Consider the following 18,776-nt stretch of genomic DNA (forward strand, 5'->3'; position numbering starts at 1 on the left):
GTAGTGAGCAGCTACTGTCATTCCCTCCTGGTTTGTGGCTTGGGTCAAATAAGTAGACAATGAAAGCATGAAAAACTCAGTTTAGTAATGGTCCATCTGTGTATTCTAGCAGTAAATATATCAACCTCACTTTAGAGAATACAGTGAGATAATATGTTGAAGTGAGGGGAGAACGACCATCCTATAATGCATCGAACTCAAGTTTATTGATCGATCAGCCAGTTTAAATAATAGTGTTAATGAACTTCATGCATATTCCAAAATCCAGGTTTATGATAGGCTAACAGAGAAAACTCTAACCACTCCTTTTGTTTTACAATACCGTTGATTCTTTACACAAAATAAAACCAGTGTTCCCACTGTGATATGAACGGTTCCCAAAACTTCCATATCTGTTCCCAGGGTGCCATCTTTTCCCAGAGAGGGTGTTTCGCTTGTTATGGGAAGACTGCCTGAGAACGTTATTGTTTATACAATGATGCCTGAGAGAGTCTAATTGTTTATAGAAGTCAGGCTGGGAACTGCTTTGGAACTGCTTCACAGCTACCTGTTACTTTTCTCTCAATTGCATGGCTTCATGGCCTTTTTCTTCAAGCCATGCCTGAACTAAACTCTCCACAATAATATTATACCTAAAATGAATTTCCAGCTTCCCTCAGTAGCCTCCTTGGATTCCTTGGTTTTTATAAATTATTTTTACTGCCTCACTTCACCCTGCCCCTGAGTGTTTTCATGCTTATCTCATGTCTAATGGAGAAGACACAGACTGAACTTATGAATTTGTGAACTGAAGTATGGAGATATAGATTTTTGAAAGATATTGGCAAGTAATTCTTCTAATACTACTTATGCTGCTGCTTGCTTCTAACCAGTTTCTAGGTTTTAGGTGTGCACTAACATTGTTCAACAACATGCTGACAGAAACTATGTCACCATGAGACCCCTGCTTGGATGTAGGCCTTGAGGTAGAATGTCAAGTAAAAGCTTCTCGAATTTAACCTTTCCTGTGGCTCTGCTGGTTTGTCTGTGGTTTTAGTCCTCATTACTCCTAATTTTGTGATTATCGCTGCCATCCATTTCATACTGAATAACAAAGTTTCTAACTGTTATTTTTCCTTAGCAGATAAAGAAAAAATAAATAAACCAAAGGAAGAATTAGTTCTTAGTGCTGAAGATGGTAAATATCATTTGTGTCTGCATGGAAGTTTGTTGCTTTTTTAATGGCCTCTGTTTGCTAGTGAAGATTTTTTTTCTTTTTGTAACCAAGAATTATATTGTGTTTTTAGAGTTGTTTAACCTCAGCATGGCTGGAATGCTTTTGTAGAATTCTGTTGTGGTGTTTATTCTTAAGGAATCTATCTATGTCCTCCTGTATCTGTAGAAACTGTGCCACTTATCAGTGTATTCTTTTGGCCTTCAGTGATTCAGTCTGTGAGTTACTGAAATCATAGGGAGCTTTGAACACAAGCTCAGTTGAAAGAAATTTGCCTCAGTAAATATTCAGTTTGTCTGTTTATCCATTGCATTGTAAAATCCAAGATGACTTTTGCTAGTGCGAGACATCTTTCAGAATATCTCAATTAGAAAGGAACCTCTCTTAATATCCCTGCCTTAGTCCTATAAAGTAGCATTATTCTAAGCAATAGATGAACTTCTAGATCAGCTACTACTGATATCATCAGTCCATTAGTGCATTATAGATGCCTTATAGTTAAATTTTTCTATTTACCCTTAGAAATTCCAAATCTAAGAAAAATAAAAAGCAAACCTGTTCCAAGAATGTGTCAAAATAAACAGAATTGAAAACCATCAAATAATATTGAATATAGCACACAATTCTTTATTTACTGCATTGGAGCACTACAGTTTTAAAAGAACAGTTGTGTGCAGTTGTATTTTTTATTTCATGGTTTAGATGCTTTAAAGCATTGTACATGCCAGTGGCCTATAGCAGCAATAGGATAATAATAGCATATTAGAATACCTACAACACCCAGTAAAGTAACAGGACTTAAGCACCATCCTGCACTCTGCTTTCAAGTGGAGACCCCTACTGAAAGCCTGTTTTGGCATTCAGTGTGAATGTGTAGAGACTAACCTGAAAAGAGCAGGGGGAATTTGAGTTTAATTTGTTAAGATTGAAGTTATGAAAAAATGACACAGAGCCAAACTGATGGCTGTACAGTCAGAATAAGGCAAGTTCTCTTGAAAAGACTGTTCTTTTGGAACAGCAAAAAGACTGAATTTTTAGCTTGAACACTTATACTACACTCATTTTGTCATGATCTAGCTCCTCAAAGGAGAACAGCAATGCACAACACAGAAACAGAATCACAGAATTGTTTAGTTTGGAGAAAACCTTTAGGATGAGCAAATGCAACCTTTAAACTAGCATAGGCAAATTCACCACTGAGCCATGTCCCTAGTTCTGAATTTATGTTTGCATAAACAGAAAGGCTCCATGATGCGCCAAAATCAAACAGACCTAATTAGGTCTGTTTGATCCATACAGGCCTAATACCTAAATCACTACCAACTATTGGAAGGAAGGAAAAAAATCCCACAATATTCATGTGGTTTGGGGAAGTAAAAAAAAAAAAAAACACATGAAAAAAACAGAAAAATCCCACATATAAAGTATACTGGTGCTATTTATGACCTCACAAAACTGTGCTGCTGAATGACTGTTAAACTGCACTGAGCAGGTCTGAAACCTGATCAGCATCAAGAGAGGACTCAAAATGCAGCAGAAAGTGAGTAACAGGATTCTTGCAGCAGATACTGGAGAGACTTTTCCTCTGACAGCAGAACTAATACATTAACAATACTTTTTCATTTAACAAGTTACACATCTGGGCCAGATGCTTGCTCTAAGTACTGCACCTAATTGCATACTGACAATAACTGATCTGTTGAGCACTGGTTGAGTTTTGACATCAAAAGCTTTGCAAAAGTTTCACTCACCTTGCAAACAATCCCACTATGTGCAGTGTTTCATTTTGTGCAATAAATATGTGCTCCTGTAGGTGGCTGTTTGTTGCCAAATCATTTCCTATCACATCATATTGATGCATCTCACAATGTGTATCCTGTTCATCTTTGTGTATTATTAAATATAAGAGGGGTTAGAGCATGAAAAATTCTGAGGATCACAAGCTTACTGCAAACTTGCTTACTGCAAGCTTACTGCAAAAATTTTTGCAAGCCTAGCTTGCGCAATTAGGTTTTGTACAGTGAAAGAGCACAGAAATGAGCTGCAGTAGAGGTATGCAAATATGGAAGAGAGTGCAAAAAAGTGCATCATTAATAAGATATGCATCTTATAATTAAGTAGGAATACTGGCAACTTCCTTGGTCAGGTCTAGAATTGGCTTGATTTACACAAATTTGCCTATTGCAGTTAAATAGACTGAGTAAATAGAACAATGTTTGGTTTCTTATTGAGAATATTATGATAATTCTAATGTCAGTGATATTGTTAGTGCACAAGGGTGCTTACTCTTGTTTTAGGAAGAAAATCTAGACATTAATCTGCAATGATTTCCTCATCACTTTTGATAAGAATTTGCTTGTAGCACCCAGGCTACCTCATATCAAGCAACATTTCTGGTCCTGTCAAAGTTTGTTGGTCACTGATTTAGACAATGCCAAAGTAGATTATTCTTCCTAATTATAGCTTCTCTGAGTCCTGGGGCGGGGGAAAAGAAAACCCCTTGCATCCAAGCTGTTGTGCATGTGCATGTATTTCATCCAAAGTGGTTTGCTCCTAATTGTGTCCCGTTGTGGAATCTCATTGTTCTGATGTACAAACACGTTTTTGAAGCCTTTTGAATTACTGCTTTTCAGTTTCCACAGTGACTTCACAGCCTGATAAACCATTTTCCAACCCTGAAAAACTCAAAGGGCTGAGCAAGTCGGTACCATCATTCTTACAGGAAGAGGTAAGCTCCATCTCTGAAATGTTATCATTTCAGGTACTTGACCATTAACTCTGTGCAAGTAAAATTTCAGAACTCTATCAGAGGAATCACAGAATGGTTTGGTTTGGAAGGGACTTTAAAAGACTATCCAGTTCCAATCCCCCTGCCATGGGCAGGGACACCTTCCACTAGAGCAGGTTGCTCAGGGCTCCATCCAACTTGGCTTGAACACTTCCACAACTTCTCTGAGCAACCTGTGCCAGTGCCTCACCACCCTTACAGTGGAAAAATTTCTTCCTAGTATCTTACCTAAACCTATCATCAGTTAGTTTAAAGCCAATTCCCCCTGGTATAATCACCATATATCCTTCCCCTGTAGGAGGACTTAGGATTTTTCTGTCTTTCAAAGAGTTTGTGTAACCGGACTGATTATCCACACTGTTTAAGTGTTACTTCACTCTCTGGATTAATTTTGTGCAGTCCCAAACAGCACTCTCCAAAGCAATTTTCTCTTAAGAAGCTTTGCCCTGGGTAGGCTGGACATTATTCAGTCATTATTGTTGACCTCTGAGCAGAGAAAAAATCCTGGAATGCTTTTACTTAACAGAATAGACATAATCAGATTGTAAAGCAAATTGAAATGGTCTTTATTTGCTAAATGCTTATTTATATAAATAACTATTTTCTTAATATGTGTGGAAACTGTTGTTTACTAACCTTGTATCTGTTATGAGACGATCTATGACATCAGTTCAAAACTGTTTGAAAGAGTGGGGAGACCTTGTAAATTGTTCCAGAGTGGAATACAACAAGAAGATGAAGTTGTCCATAACAGCTTGCATAGAAAGGCACGTGTGGGAAGGGGATCAATTCTTTAGTGCAGAAGTAGCATTGAGAAAGAATGGGCTTGTGAGTACATAACCTAATAATGACCAAGAAAACAAAAGCTGCAATTCCCTCATGTAAAAGCAAAGCCCCACTTCCCTCTTGCAAGAAAGACTTTGCAAAATCCATTTGCTGTATCCAGTGCTGTTCTCTGAATGTTACCTTTTGGCCAGCTGCCCTTAAGAGAGAGTCACAGAGCTGACAGCATTTACTATATAACAGAAAAGACTGCTAAAAGAACTGAGCATTATCAATTGCATAGGTTATGCATGAGACAGTGACACTGAGAAGTTAAGTTTAATTGTTCCAATAAACTTAATTTTGTAATTTTTCTTTGCTACTTGAGATTGAAAACAGACAAACAAACACCCAAATCTAATTGCATCGCTGCTTAAAAAAATTGTCAGTGTAGGGTGTTCATCAAAAAAACTCCCTTTCAACTTTAAATGCATGACCTAATTCTAGAAATATTATTCATGTTGCACTACAAGGGAATTTAAATTCAGATTTCCACTGAGTCCCAACCAGCATTAAAATTCTGTTTGTTTGTTTTTTCATTTTCCTTGTGACTATAAAGAATGTACACAGACTTTCTTTCTGTGATGTTTTTGTAGAGTGATGACAGAGAGACAGATACAACATCAGAAAGCAGTTATTCCTTTGGCAGAATCAAGAAGAGTCCCAGCTCTCTAACCAATCTTAGCAGCTCTTCTGGCATGGCCTCCTTATCCTCTGTATGTAAACCAAAGCATTATTTTAAGGGCACTTTGCTTTTGCTAATTTCTCCAATGTTGTTTTGGCTCTTCTCTTATTCATTGTAACTTTCTTTCCTTGCCATCTCTGTCTCCTTCTTTCCACTTCTGTTTTATGAACATAACATAATTCCTTGCATGGAATTGCCTGAAGCAAGTAAAGTAAAATTAAATGGATTTCATTTTTTTTTCCTAGTGATATATTGGAGCTTGTTCAGGGCTCTGAACAAAGATATGGATTTTACCCTTAGAGCTTACATTTGTTTCTGAAAATGAGGAACATTTCATATAGAACAAACATTCAGAAAGGGAGAAAGGGGAGAAAGATAAATCAAAGCGGGACATATTATTGGTGTATCCGGTGTGTAGTTGAGTCAACTAGCTAACCAAAAGTCATTGCTTTATGTGGACTTTGAATAAGAAAAACAGAACTTTGGGGCAAGGATGTTGAGATTAAAAATATATATATATACACACATCTTTCTTCTTCTCTGGATTTAGTATTTAATTTTCAGCATTTTATTTATTTACATATTTACATATATAATTCAGCCATATAGACTTTATCTATTCATTTTTTTTGTTATTATTTTAAGAAGATCTGTTGTCCTGAACTCTTAGGCTCTGCTTGCTTCAAGGAAGATCAGCTGAGTAGATTTAGAAGTAATATTTCAAGGATCTGAGCACAGGCAATCTTCACATCTACAGCATCCTATAGTTTAATTTCTTCTATCTCAATGCAGTAAACCCATTCAAATTTTTTTGTAAGAATCCTGGCCAAACACCTTTGATTTCCAGTTATCTTTCTTTCATTAATCTGCTTGCTGAGAAGCTTGTATAATAGTGTCCATTACATTTTATTGTAACATCTGAAGAGATACAGTTGATTTCTTTACTGTCTGAATCCTGAGCACAATTTCTACCCTGATCCTGAAGTACCTGGTGAAATGCAATGCCCGGGAAATATTTCTCCTCTTGTACACTGCAGGTGAGTGGCAGCCTAATGAGCATCTACAGTGCAGACTTTGGCAATGTGGATGTGAAGGGGAACATTCAGTTTGCCATTGATTATGTGGAACAGCTGAACGAGCTCCACATCTTTATTTGCCAGTGTAAGGACCTGGCAGTGGCAGATGTTAAGCGACAGCGTTCAGACCCGTAAGTACAGAGAATGCATTTCTATTCTAATGGAACTTTTTCTTTTAATGTGGAAATGAAACCTGCTGGAGTAAAGCACCCAAGAAATAGATGAAGAGGCTATAATGTGCTTTGTGGGTTTTTTTTTTCACTGTAATTGAGTATGGAACTACCCTTAAAAATCGGTGTGTATATATTAACATAGATCATTAAAACTCTTAAGAATGTTAAATTATCTTTTAAAATGCCACTTTTCAGATGGTAAATACCACTTTGATATATTTTCAGTAGGATTAGCACCTATAAATATGGCATTTGGGCCTGCTACAGGGATATATTCTGTATTTTCATGTGCTGAGGAGACATTTCAACAGATTTTCCCCTGGAGAAGGATATTATAAGAAAGTGACGTTTTATACATCACCACTGCTGTCGTAATTCTTAAATATATAAGCTGAATAACATAATGTCTACTCAAGTGGATTTCTTTTACTTTGTGAGCAAATACTTGTGTATTTTGGAAGATGGAGAGGGTCTGGATTTTTTTTTAGTTTTTTGGGTTGTTTTAATTCTTCTAACAATTCTGTCCAAATTTTAGGTATGTAAAGACCTACCTGCTTCCAGAGAAATACAGACTGGGCAAACGGAAGACATCTATCAAAAAGAAAACTTTTAATCCAGTCTATAATGAAATACTGCGGGTATTTATCAAACTATTACTGGATATAATATGGTTTATGTGTGATGTGTGAGGAACCTCAGCTTTTGGGCACATTGCACTCAAAAGGGTCATTAGCATGAGAGGGATTGCTCTGCAGAGCTGACTGTGTGCTTCTCTGCAGTTGTCTCTGGATCCAGCATTAAGAACAGTGGTGGTTTTATACTTCCTGTAAACAAACATGAGCCATGTATGACCTTAAGATGACAGAAATAAAAAGGAAATAGTTGGGTTTTATTGTGATTTTTTCGCTTTCTGAAGTGCAGAAGTGAGCAGGTATGGATGAATAAACACAGACATTTTTTCCTAACAGTATCACTTTCTGACACAAAGTAGGTAAAAATTCAGCTTGTTTTAATTTTTTTTTCTTACTTCTTCCTGGCAGTATAAAATTGAGAAGGAGCTCCTAAAGAATCAAAGCCTCAATATCTCTGTCTGGCACAATGATACCTTTGGTAGAAATAGCTTCCTTGGTGAAGTGGAGTTGGATTTAGGAGCTTGGGACTGGAATGATCCATCCAGTAAGCAGATCAACTGGTTTCCTCTAAAGCCAAGGGTAGGTTGGCTGTTTTGCATTTTCTGCTGTGTAAGTGCAAAACCAAGTCATTATTTGGGCTTGGTTTTGTGTGCTCTGTGGGTTCTGTGCTGATTATAATCATAAATACTTATACACTGGTAAATAGAAATACAGTTCTGAGATGTCTTGTAGTCTAGCTAGCTTTTACAGTAGGAGAAACTTTCTCACAGTCTAAGGAGTAGGAATTTCAAAGTATTTCTCATTGTCATATTGCTGCAACAGAGATCTGAAGGCACTTATTAACCAAATATGTAGTAAACCTTCTGAGGATATGGAGCAAGTGCAGCACCATTTTAATGTCAGATGTTTGGTTTCATTTTCTTTATATTTCAGACTTCAGCAATAACTCTTCCTCTAGAAAACAGAGGGGAGATGAAACTAGCCCTCCAGTATGTCCCACATCCAATAGGAGGTAAGCATTGCTGCTTTGCTTGTTCATCAAGGCTTTGGTGGTTTTGTCCTTTTTTTTTTTTTAATTAAAAAAAAACAAACCTTGTTTAATGTTTGTCATTCACTTCAGACAGCTCCTTTCTCCATAAAAGTCTTCTGTTTTCTTCCTAGAGGAGTAAGTCACTCTAATTGTGAATGCAGTTAAGAACCCCAAAGACTATTTTGAGATCTTTTGTTGTTTAATGTTACTAAAGAAGAAATTACCTCACTGTCATAATCTAAGATTTGTAATGCAATACATATGTGTAACAAAATTCTGTTTTCTCAATAATTTTAGAGATTATAAATCATCAGGCAGATGCTGTGATGTGCTAAGCAGTGACAACACACAGAATTTCAAGCAATACTAGGTGCAGGAAGTAGCAGCAAGTATTTAGAAAGCAGAAATTTATAGCAGTCTGATCAGTTTGGTTTGGCAACAGATAGTGGATCAATCTGAGAGTGAAGCCAGGTCAGGTCTTTAATCCAGACAGGCAGTCAGCAAGAACCAAATATATTGATAGCATAAAAGAGCTTATTTGAAAGTACAAGAAACAATAAATGCTAACATCACATAGACTGATGACAAGCTGATCTGTTTATCTAGGAGTCTTGGGAAGAGAAGACCAGCGGCATGTGTTTACTTAGTTGTAACAAAGAAAAGTCATTGTAGGAAGGCACACATTATGTGATCTTGCAGTACTTTGATGGGATGAAGATTTCCACTTCCAGAGTACAGAGAGCAATGTTGAATTAAGATGTGAGATAACAAGTCCAGGCTAAATATCACCTCTGCAAATGGGCAAGAACTGCTGCATCAGACAAAATACCTTTAAAAGCCATCTGCTTAAGCAGATGTTTTGTTTGGTTGGTTTTTACAGGAAAGAAGACTCTATCTACTGGTGAGGTGCATATCTGGGTGAAGGAATGCCATAACCTCCCTCCTCTGAGGGGCAATAGGCTCAACTCTTTTATTAAATGGTAAGAATTGTGGTCAAAGTCATCAAACATGGTGGCCTAATAATGCTACCATTGCACTCATTGTATCTTCTTTTTCTACATTCATATTAGAAGAACACTGAATTGCTTTCTGATTCTCCTTTATTGTAGTGCAAATTGTCCTGCATATTTTACAGCTTCCAGATGCTAAGCATGTACCACCAAGTAAAGCTTCCTAGGAGAGCTTTCTGTGTCGTTATTACACTTTGGTTTTGTCTCTCAATCACTTGGTGGAAGGAATAGTCAAACTGTTCTGGCTTTTAGTCACATTTAAGCAAAGCATGTTTTTGCAAAACATGGTTTAGCTTAGCAAATTTTGGGAGGAGACAGAAGCGTGAAATAGTGTAATAGTGTGAATACATAGTTGGATTTCTTCCCCCTTCCTTTCCACATACAGACTAAAAATATGAAGAGACAAGAATAACAAGCTGGTTGGGGAAATCTCTGGTGGCTACAAAATATTTGTGTCATCAGTGATAACACAGCAAATAAACTCCCTTGTGCCTCTTCCCCACCTGACTTGCCCTTCCATCCTCTGAAGCACAAGGGTGGATACCTGCTGCCAGTATTTCCTGTAAGGGGCTGAGAATATCACCCTTCACTCCATCTCTGTAAAGCATTGTTATCTTCAGTCCTGTTTTACCATGCAAAACACAGTTAATCAGAAGGTTTTGCCTTTTCAGTATGTTTAATGCAGGCTGTGCTGTGCAAGTGCAAACTGACAGTGCTTTTTCTCTCTGAAGTACCATTCTTCCAGACACCAGCAGAAAAAGTCGCCAGAAAACAAGGACAGTTACAAAAACTACAAACCCGGTATTCAACCACACCATGGTCTATGATGGCTTTAGACCAGAAGATTTGAAAGAAGCCTGCATAGAACTCACAGTCTGGGATCACAACAAACTAGCAAACCACTTTCTGGGAGGCCTTCGGATAGGCCTTGGAACAGGTACTGGACAATCACCACATTAATACTTAATTTACAGAGTAGCCTTTCATATTTTTTTTTTCCTTTTCCATCTTTTCTCTTTCAGTCTTTCTTTTTTCTTAAACAGTTTTGTTCAGTAACGTACCTATTCTACAGAACAGATCCTGAAATGTCATGTTAGAAGGGTTAGAATGACTGACAAGGAGAAATATTAGAAACAAACCTTTGTCTGGCCATACATTGTATTTGGTACTGTTTAAAGTACAAGATTAAGATATTCCTCCACCTGAACTCTGATAATGTCTTGCAAATCTACTAATGCAAAAACATAGTGTAAAGACAGCAGTGGGTGGAAATAAAAGGATAGATCAGGAATGCAGGATAAGATTGGAAGATACTGAATTATAAATGCAAATAAGTTTTTAGCATAAGGGCAATATAAGATGTGCAGATATAGCAACAGGAAAATGCATACAATTCTTCTATTTGTCCCTTTCATTCTGCTCTCTGATCTGAGGGGAGCATGTGTTTGGAGTCTTCTCAAGAAATGCAATGTACAAGCTACTCTTCGCAAATTAATTTCTTGCATGGCTCACCAGAATAACCTAAATTACAAATTAGAATAATAAATCTTAATTTGAATTTTAGAGTAGCCAAGGTTGCATTTCAGTACAAAATCAGTACCCTGTTTTATTGTTAAGTCTTCTCAGATGTATGGGCAATTGGCATCTTTCTCCTTGGGATTGTGATAAAAAGACCAAGGATAAAAAGGATAAAATCTGGACAAAGATGACAAAACTTGTGTGAAACTGTTGTTAGTTGTATTTGACATAATTGCTCAAGAGTAAAAATGTAGAACTGGATCTCCAAACCACAAGGTCAGCTACCTAAGGAGGTGTAACCATTTTAGAGCAGGCAAATTTGATTGTCTGTGCTTAACTCTGCAGCATATTAAGTAATTTTTCTCTTAAAACTGCCATTTTTCTAGGCAAAAGCTATGGAACTACAGTAGATTGGATGGATTCTACTTCAGATGAAACTGCCCTTTGGGAGAAGATGATGAACTCTCCAAACACCTGGATAGAAGATACACTACCTCTCAGGATGCTTATGGTTGCCAAATTGACTAAATAAGGTGGATTTTTATTTGTTAGTGTCAAAAAGAAACCTTGGGAATTAAATTGAAAGCATGGGGGTGGAACCTGGAAGAGGAACACAGCAGTAGCTTTTTTGACAGCTTCTGCTCTGTTACTGTTCTGGTTTTGTGCTGTCAGATGTCACTTTGTATTTCAAACATCTGCTTGCAGATTGTTGTGTAAATTGTAGGGATTTAAAAATTTCTTATTCACTGAAAACAACTTCAAGAAAGAAGGTGCTTACAGAACCCAGTGTTAGAGGTAGCTGTGATACCTGGATGACTGTGTTGTCTAACTGAAGCATTTCTGATCCCTTAAATGATCCCAATAACCAGCAGAAATATAAGAGCAAGTCAACTGTTTCTGTACATTGCTTGGCTTGTTCTTGAAGCCTTACTGATAAGACAGCAGCATTAGTGTTAAAACTCATTGGTATGTATTTGTATCCTCATTATGCCATGTTAGGTCTCACCAGCATGGAATATGGGCATGAAGAATTTAGTTTTTTGAAAGTTCCTCTAGCTGTAATTGTACATTTCTAGGACATGAAGGTTACTTCCCCAATGAAAGAAGTGTGGCATGAAGTGGTACTGTTGATGTCCTGTTCTACAAGGTGCAGAGGACTTAGTTCCAATGTACTGTAAAAAATCAGGGTTATAAAAGGTTTGCTTTATATATGTGTTAATCATCTTGTTAGCATACAATATTTAGTCTTAAGTGCTGAAGATGTGAAGGTGAAACTTTTTTTATTCCAGTGCTACTCAAAAGGATCTAAATGTGCCAATTTTAGTGATGACAAGAATGTTGGGTATTTATTCTCCAAAGTGCACTTGTTTGTACCTGTATCCATTAATTTGGGGTTTTTTTGCAAGAACTGAACTTACCTGTGCTTCAGCGCCACCGTTAGGAGACTGGGAGGACTGTGGCAGGCTTTGCTTAGTTTTGAGGCATAGGAAATAAGACTGGAGTTTTAACTTGTAGAAATGCATGCTACTGGTAGATAAATACATAAAATAAAAAAATATATTCCTTTTTTTTTCTTTTTTAAAATAAATGCAGACTATTTAAACTAAATAGGAATTCAGTTTTTATTAAATTCTAGTGGTTTATGTTAGCCATTCAGCATGCAATATAACAAAATGCAGACAGAAAACATTTTTGAAAATAAATGCACAATTATTTACTCCAGGTAAGTCTAAAAGCTGCTGAAATCTTTCACTTCAGTTAGAGGGAGAAGGGAGCTCTTCACAGCTCTAATGCAATTGCTTGATTTAATAATAGAAATTTAAATGCTACTTGGTATATATTATACACTGTGAATGGAAAAAAAGGAAAGATGCTCTTCAACCTTCCAGGGAACCCACTTTCTCTCTCATCAGCCAGGCAGTCTGTGGAGTCTAAAAGTGTCAAAAGCAGTTTGCCAGTCTTTGATATCTTCCTGCTTCAGGTGTTTTGTATGAGATTGGTAACTGCTACAGCTTCCACTCTGCCAGATATATACAAAACATTTTTTGACTAGGGAACACATGCACATGACACTTCAGAACAATGTCTTTTTACCAAAATGGTACAGCTGCTCCTTTGATTGTATATCCTTGAAGAGTCACTCCAGAAAGTGATTCTGAAAAAGCAAAGGCATCTAATTTATTTGTATTTGCTCCCTACATGAATAAATTTTTCATCTGAAAACACAGCTGGCTGTGAACATGACCTACAGTTTCACAGAATTAGTGGTTGTGTTGCAGTTTTATCTCCGGTGAAGCTCAAATACATTGTGAAGTCAAATCAGCTGTAGGCTCAATTGTAGAGATGGGGTCTTAAGGCTCCACATTTGCAGGACCTGCCTGTGTTTTGCCTCCAAATTTGCAGGACCCTCAAAGCCAGCAACTGACTCAGAAGTCACTACTGAAGGGCTGCTCAATAGTGGGCCACAAGTGTCATGTAACCTGCTGTCTTCTATACTCTACAAAATTTTTATACCTAAACTTCACTGCTATCAAAATAAAATGTTTATTTTGTGACAGTGACAATCTCTTTGTCTTCTGATCAAGTAGAAGACATTCTGTGTCTTGCTATTCTTTTAGTCCTCCTAGAGACTGACAAGGAATTTTTCTGGTATCTCAAAAGATTCTCTGTATCATCTCACTAATAGACCAAACCTCAAATTTTGAAAAGCTACCTGAACATGAATGCAAGATTTACTTGCATATTGCACTTGTAATTAACTAGTTTGATTAACTAGTTAATTATCTAATGACATAGGTACTCATCTAGGTTGACCAAGAAACTGAGACAAGTAACAAAAACTGTCCCTTAAGTACAAAACTTCCTCCCCAGTTTTTAAATACCTTTCATTGTGTACAGAATCATTAACTTCAGTAGTATGATAATATGCTGACAGAGAAATGTGAGTTGGGAAGTTGATTAAGACAAAAAGTTTCAAGAAACTACTTACTTTGTTCTCAAGGCAAAGGGAAAGCCTTTAGTCATCCATAACCAAAATTTTAAAGGTGCATAATTAGCTACTCATTAAAGGACAGTGTGATAAATTAATAGCTATGCTTTGTCATAAAGGTGAACTGGAATTAAGAATCAAAGCAGCCATACTCCTAAAATATCTTTATGTATTCATTCTTGTCTGCAGAAACACAACAGTTCCTTCTTCTCTTCTCCTTCATGTTACAAGTTCATCTGTCTTTTATCCCATGATTTATTTTTCTTTTTAGCACATATGTGTGTATATGCATACATACATGTGTGTATATCTTCTGAATTACACTGTTTTCACTTCCTATAAAAGAGGCTTCAAACTCCCAGCTCTCCTTTGAGCTCTGTGTTCAGAAACCTCCCATTGCTGCAAGTAGGGCTGCAAACCTGAGCTGGTGCAGCAACTCCCACTGCTTTGGTTTCACCCATTTTGAAACCTGTCCTGTGCCCTCCTTTACTTGTGTGCTTCATGTCTGTTACCCACAGCACTCTCTTCTCTCTCCTTTGTATCCCTTCCCAGAGGATTCAGCAAAGCCTGCACTGACTTTTTTCTTCCAGTTGCATTTATTTTTCCCTTCCCTATGCTGTTGGCCAGATTTTTATTAGCTGCTAAATAAAGTTGAGAGTTGTTCAGGGCAAGGTCTGTCTTTACTTTCCATGAACCTTCAGTCTGTTCTGAGGTCAGAGCCTGCTATTCTGATTCTGGCATGTGCAGGATGTAAGCCGAGAACGAGGTGTTCTTCAAGCTTGTGGAAATTACCTTTCCTTTCCAAATCTGGGTGCTTTTGAAAGTGTCAGCAATGTTTGTTTGCTAAGAAACACTGCCAGCTCTTTCAGCCACCCTGGTGGGGCTGGCCTGGCTCCAAGCAGCCTGGATGAGGTCATGAGCTCTGGACTGACTGGATTCAGCATCTTACCTCTATGGAAACAGAGCCTCACAATAGGAGAGTCAACAAACAGCAGGAAGAAAATACCTGGTAAGAAAATAGTTTTCTCTTCTTAAACCCTGCTCTTCGTTGTATTTCCACTGAATGGCCTAAACCTTTCAGTCCTTTCCCCTCTCCTCCATTATCTGCAAAGGAACCAAGACAGCAACAGCAGTGAGAGAGTTCAGGATGGTGGAGGCAGAGCTGGTGTCTGTACTGAAGTCACTACTGCAGAGCTGTGAAATGCTTTGTGCTTCACAGGAGTTTATTCATTTTTGTTGTACATTATCTGTCATCCTTACTTTAAGCCGGCTCCTTCCCACATCCTATCTTTACCTCTAGTCAAAGCTCAGGAATTCACAAAACCTTATTATCAGTGTGCTGTTTCAGGTCTGCGTCCAAATGAAAAACTTGGAGATGAGTTGCAGGCTAATTTTTCAAATGTCTGGGTAGCATGCTGTGTGATTCAGCACCAATAATAATTTTGTAATAGAAATATTTTCCTTATTTTTAAATTAAGAACCAGATTTTTAAAATTACATGTCTAAATTAATCTAGCAGATCAGTGTGAAAACTCAGTTGAGGAACTGTTTCTCCAGACACAGAGCCTTAGTATCACAGAGCATTCATTATTTATTAAGATTGTATAGCTCTTTTACTTGATTCATAAATCTCTCAGCACAGGATAAGGCTATTCAGTTATTTTTAACTAGCAATGAAATCTTGTAAATCAATTAAAAGTTTGACGTAACCCTCTGTGTTTTATTTGCAGTTACGATACAGAGCTGTAGGAGAAAATAAAGGCAGAGGAAAAGGATTGTGTAAGGAGTTATTTACAGCTTTATCACTTACAAGCTTTTTACCTAAATATAATAGTAGTTCTTGTAGCTACAACAGAAGTGCCTCGAGAAGGAATAATTAGCTAAGCTAGTCATCAGCAAATGAATAGGCTTGCATAAATACTAAGCCCACACTCTTTGCTGTTGCTCACAGAGTCTGGCATCCTTGAGTCTCAGTGTGCCTAACTCTGAACCAGAGGAGGGGGAAGGCAGCAGGCCTGTGTAGCTGCTGGCTGACATTGGTTTTGGGAGGTCCTGTTCCCCCACATCAGTTTCTCTGGAGTTCCAGAGAAACAACACCAGCTTATGGCAGCAGTGTTGGCCACACAACCACAGGGCACTGTTTAATTATGCTGAGTGTCACTAACAGAAGCAGCCACTATAAAATTTTATCTTGTCTTTGCATGAGACAGGTGTTCAATGGCTTAGGAGACAGGAGCAGGTATGGCTGACTCCACAGGTGATCCAGAGACAGGCAAAGATGTGGAAGATCTGACAAAAAGCTTGGAGGAACTCTGTGAGAGCTCTAAGGAGCAGAGTGAGGAGGTGCTACTGCTTTCACACCTAGAACAGCATCATCATCTTGTCTCTGTACTGAAGGGGAAAATGGATGACACACACAAACGCTGCAGAGACCTGGAGCAGCTCAATATGGAGCTGGAGAAACTGAGGGGAGAGGATGCTGTGAAAATTAAAACCCAGACCCACCGTATTCAGTATTTGGAGGGGTGCTTCACAGATCTGGTCAAAAACCATGAAAATATCATCCAGTTCAAAAATGAGCACAAAAACAGCACCTGCAGCTGCGGGAGGAGAGCAAGTGCCTGCGGCAGGACAGGGAAGCACTCTTCAGCCAGGCTGTGAGGGAGAAGGAAGCTGAAGTGCTCCAGCTGGCAGCCCAGGCCAGGAGGCTCTCACAGCAGTTCTGCTCCTTGCAGGAGAAATATGCTTCTGAGAGTCACAGAGCCCAGGAGAGAGAGAAGGAGCTGCTGGAAGCTCAGTGCCAACTAGCAGATGCCTATGCCCAGGAGGTGGATTCACTCAAGAGGCAGCTGCAGCTCCTACAGGAGAGGCACCAACAAGCTGCTGCAGAGAGCCAGCAGAGGGCTCAGGGCAGTGAGCTGCAGGCCAAGCTGGAAAGGGCACATGAAGAGAAAGAGCAGCTACTGAACCTGGCCATGGAGAGGAGCAAAGCTCTGCAAGATAAGGAGCGGGAGATTCAGAAGCTGGAGGAGAAGCTAGAGACTATGGAGGAAGCCATGCAGAGAGCAGGAAGGTGCCTCAAGAAAGAAGCAGCAGCAGACAAAGATCTGAAGGTTCAAGAGCTCCAAGGACAGCTAGAACGCAGCAAGCAGGCATACAATGAACTCCTGCTGCAGTTCAGTGCTTACAGAAAGCACAGTATGGATTTGCTGACTAAAGAGAGAGCTCTGAACATCAAACGCCATCACTTTGTTGCATAACTGCAGTTTTTTTTCTCTGTTCTCCTCTCAACAGGTGCCTCTGTGGTAACACACGCCTGAATTTTGTTCCTCTCCATGGGACCATCCTCTGGTTCCTTTGTACTGTCCTCACCAGCTTGAACCCTCCTCCACTGACAGCTCTGTAGCCTTTCTGTCATTACGCCTTTATGAAAGTAAATCACTACACTCTTACAGCTGGACATGGATCATTGAACCAGTCAATGATGTGACATGAATGATTAGGGTGGAAAACATAAACTATGAATTTATTTGGTACTAACCTCTGCTGAATCATAGGTTTTCTTTTTTTTTTTTTTAGTTAAAACTATTTTATTTTTCAAGATGACCAAAAGCTCAAACTCTTAGCCTTTTGTATTTGATTCTGCTGTGAAGTTCAGCAGAGGCTGGGAACGTAAGAGGCTCTGAGGCTCCAAGAAAATCCTACCTTGCAATATCTCTGCAGTTCTCTAAATTCAGGAACTTAACAGATAATCCAATAATATCATATGACAACTGATCCTCAAGCAAACTACTGTTTATAGTTTTCTAGTAGTCTTACAGATTTCTGCAGTCATTTAAACTCTATTTAATGCCAGAGTAGTATTTATATCCCCATTCAGCTCAGAATAAATTGTCAAGAGTTTTACGTTATTTCAATCTGTTCTTTGGAACTGGACGATGTTCTACATGTTCCACCAGGGTGTTTTTCCTGGTTTTAGCTGTTTCATGCAGATAAATATTAGTGATACACTCTTCCATTTTGTGTACGTCTGGCAGCTTTTGACAAAAAGAAAAATCTTTCGTGTCAGCACTGTGGGATCCAGAGACCTCCCACTCTCTTTTGCTGGTCTCCTAGGCAAGAAGGAAGATTTTTGCTGTGGAATTTCAGCTCTGTTCTTTAAGTCTCCAACAAAAAAAAAAAAAAAAAAAACAAAAAAAACAAAACAACCACCATGAGGGGCCAAACAGCATCCCCCACCTGGGCTGTAGGCAGCTGCCTCCAGAGTACCTCAAGTTCTTTGCCACATAACTCAAGACCAGTTCTGGGAAAAGGATTGAGTATTTCTTGGTCCTGAGTATCTAAAAGCCACAGCAGGGTATCAGACTTGGTATCCATTGAGATAATTTACAGAAATGATCGGAAGCAGCAGGTCTGGAGGCCAGTGACCAGCTCAAGGACTGGCTGAACCAGATGTGATTTCTGGCTCTGGCACAGGCTTTCCAGAGGAGCTGTGGATGACCCCATCCCTGGAAATGTTCAGTGTGAGGCTGATGGGGCTCTGAGCAAACTGGTCTAGTGAAAGGTTTACCAGCTTAAGGCAGGGGGGTTGGAACTAGATGATTTTTAGGGTCCATTTCACCCAAACCATTCTGTGATTCTGACTCTACATAAGCAGCAGCTGCTAGCAGCCTTTCTTCTGAACTCTGGACAGCCCTTGAACCCAGGCAAAGCCAGATGAAAAGTATTGCTCTACTACCTGCTGTGTGACAAACCGCAGCATTTCTTCTCATCCTGGCTCCTACAACTGTCATTCCACAGGTGTTTTATGGACCATATTCTCCTACCTTTTAACCATACT

At 38.7% G+C, this 18,776-nt stretch overlaps 2 protein-coding genes across 11 annotated transcripts in view; both read left to right on the forward strand.

Annotated features, from left to right (window-relative positions):
- The window catches only part of SYTL2 (synaptotagmin like 2), a 50,408-nt gene extending 37,854 nt beyond the window's left edge, over positions 1–12,554 (forward strand). For 4 of the 10 annotated variants that reach the window (XM_058823939.1, XM_058823972.1, XM_058823947.1 and 1 more), the window contains 10 exons: positions 1,124–1,177; positions 3,847–3,941; positions 5,420–5,539; positions 6,546–6,715; positions 7,293–7,395; positions 7,798–7,968; positions 8,323–8,401; positions 9,300–9,399; positions 10,161–10,366; positions 11,334–12,554. In XM_058823939.1, coding sequence (XP_058679922.1) covers positions 1,124–1,177; positions 3,847–3,941; positions 5,420–5,539; positions 6,546–6,715; positions 7,293–7,395; positions 7,798–7,968; positions 8,323–8,401; positions 9,300–9,399; positions 10,161–10,366; positions 11,334–11,479 — 1,244 coding nt within the window. In that variant the 3' untranslated portion in view covers positions 11,480–12,554. Of the gene's footprint in view, positions 1–1,120; positions 1,178–3,846; positions 3,942–5,419; positions 5,540–6,545; positions 6,716–7,292; positions 7,396–7,797; positions 7,969–8,322; positions 8,402–9,299; positions 9,400–10,160; positions 10,367–11,333 lie in introns of all 10 variants that reach the window. The other 6 variants (XM_058823980.1, XM_058824017.1, XM_058823963.1 and 3 more) reach the window with 5 other exon arrangements.
- Positions 12,555–16,153: 3,599 nt separating this feature from the next.
- Positions 16,154–17,196, forward strand: CCDC89 (coiled-coil domain containing 89). Its single transcript, XM_058800508.1, is given in 2 exon segments — positions 16,154–16,517; positions 16,520–17,196. Coding segments are annotated over 2 exon segments (1,041 nt in total).
- Positions 17,197–18,776: the final 1,580 nt, after the last annotated feature.

Source organism: Ammospiza caudacuta, chromosome 2 (assembly GCF_027887145.1).
Source record: "Ammospiza caudacuta isolate bAmmCau1 chromosome 2, bAmmCau1.pri, whole genome shotgun sequence".
NCBI lineage: Eukaryota > Metazoa > Chordata > Aves > Passeriformes > Passerellidae > Ammospiza > Ammospiza caudacuta.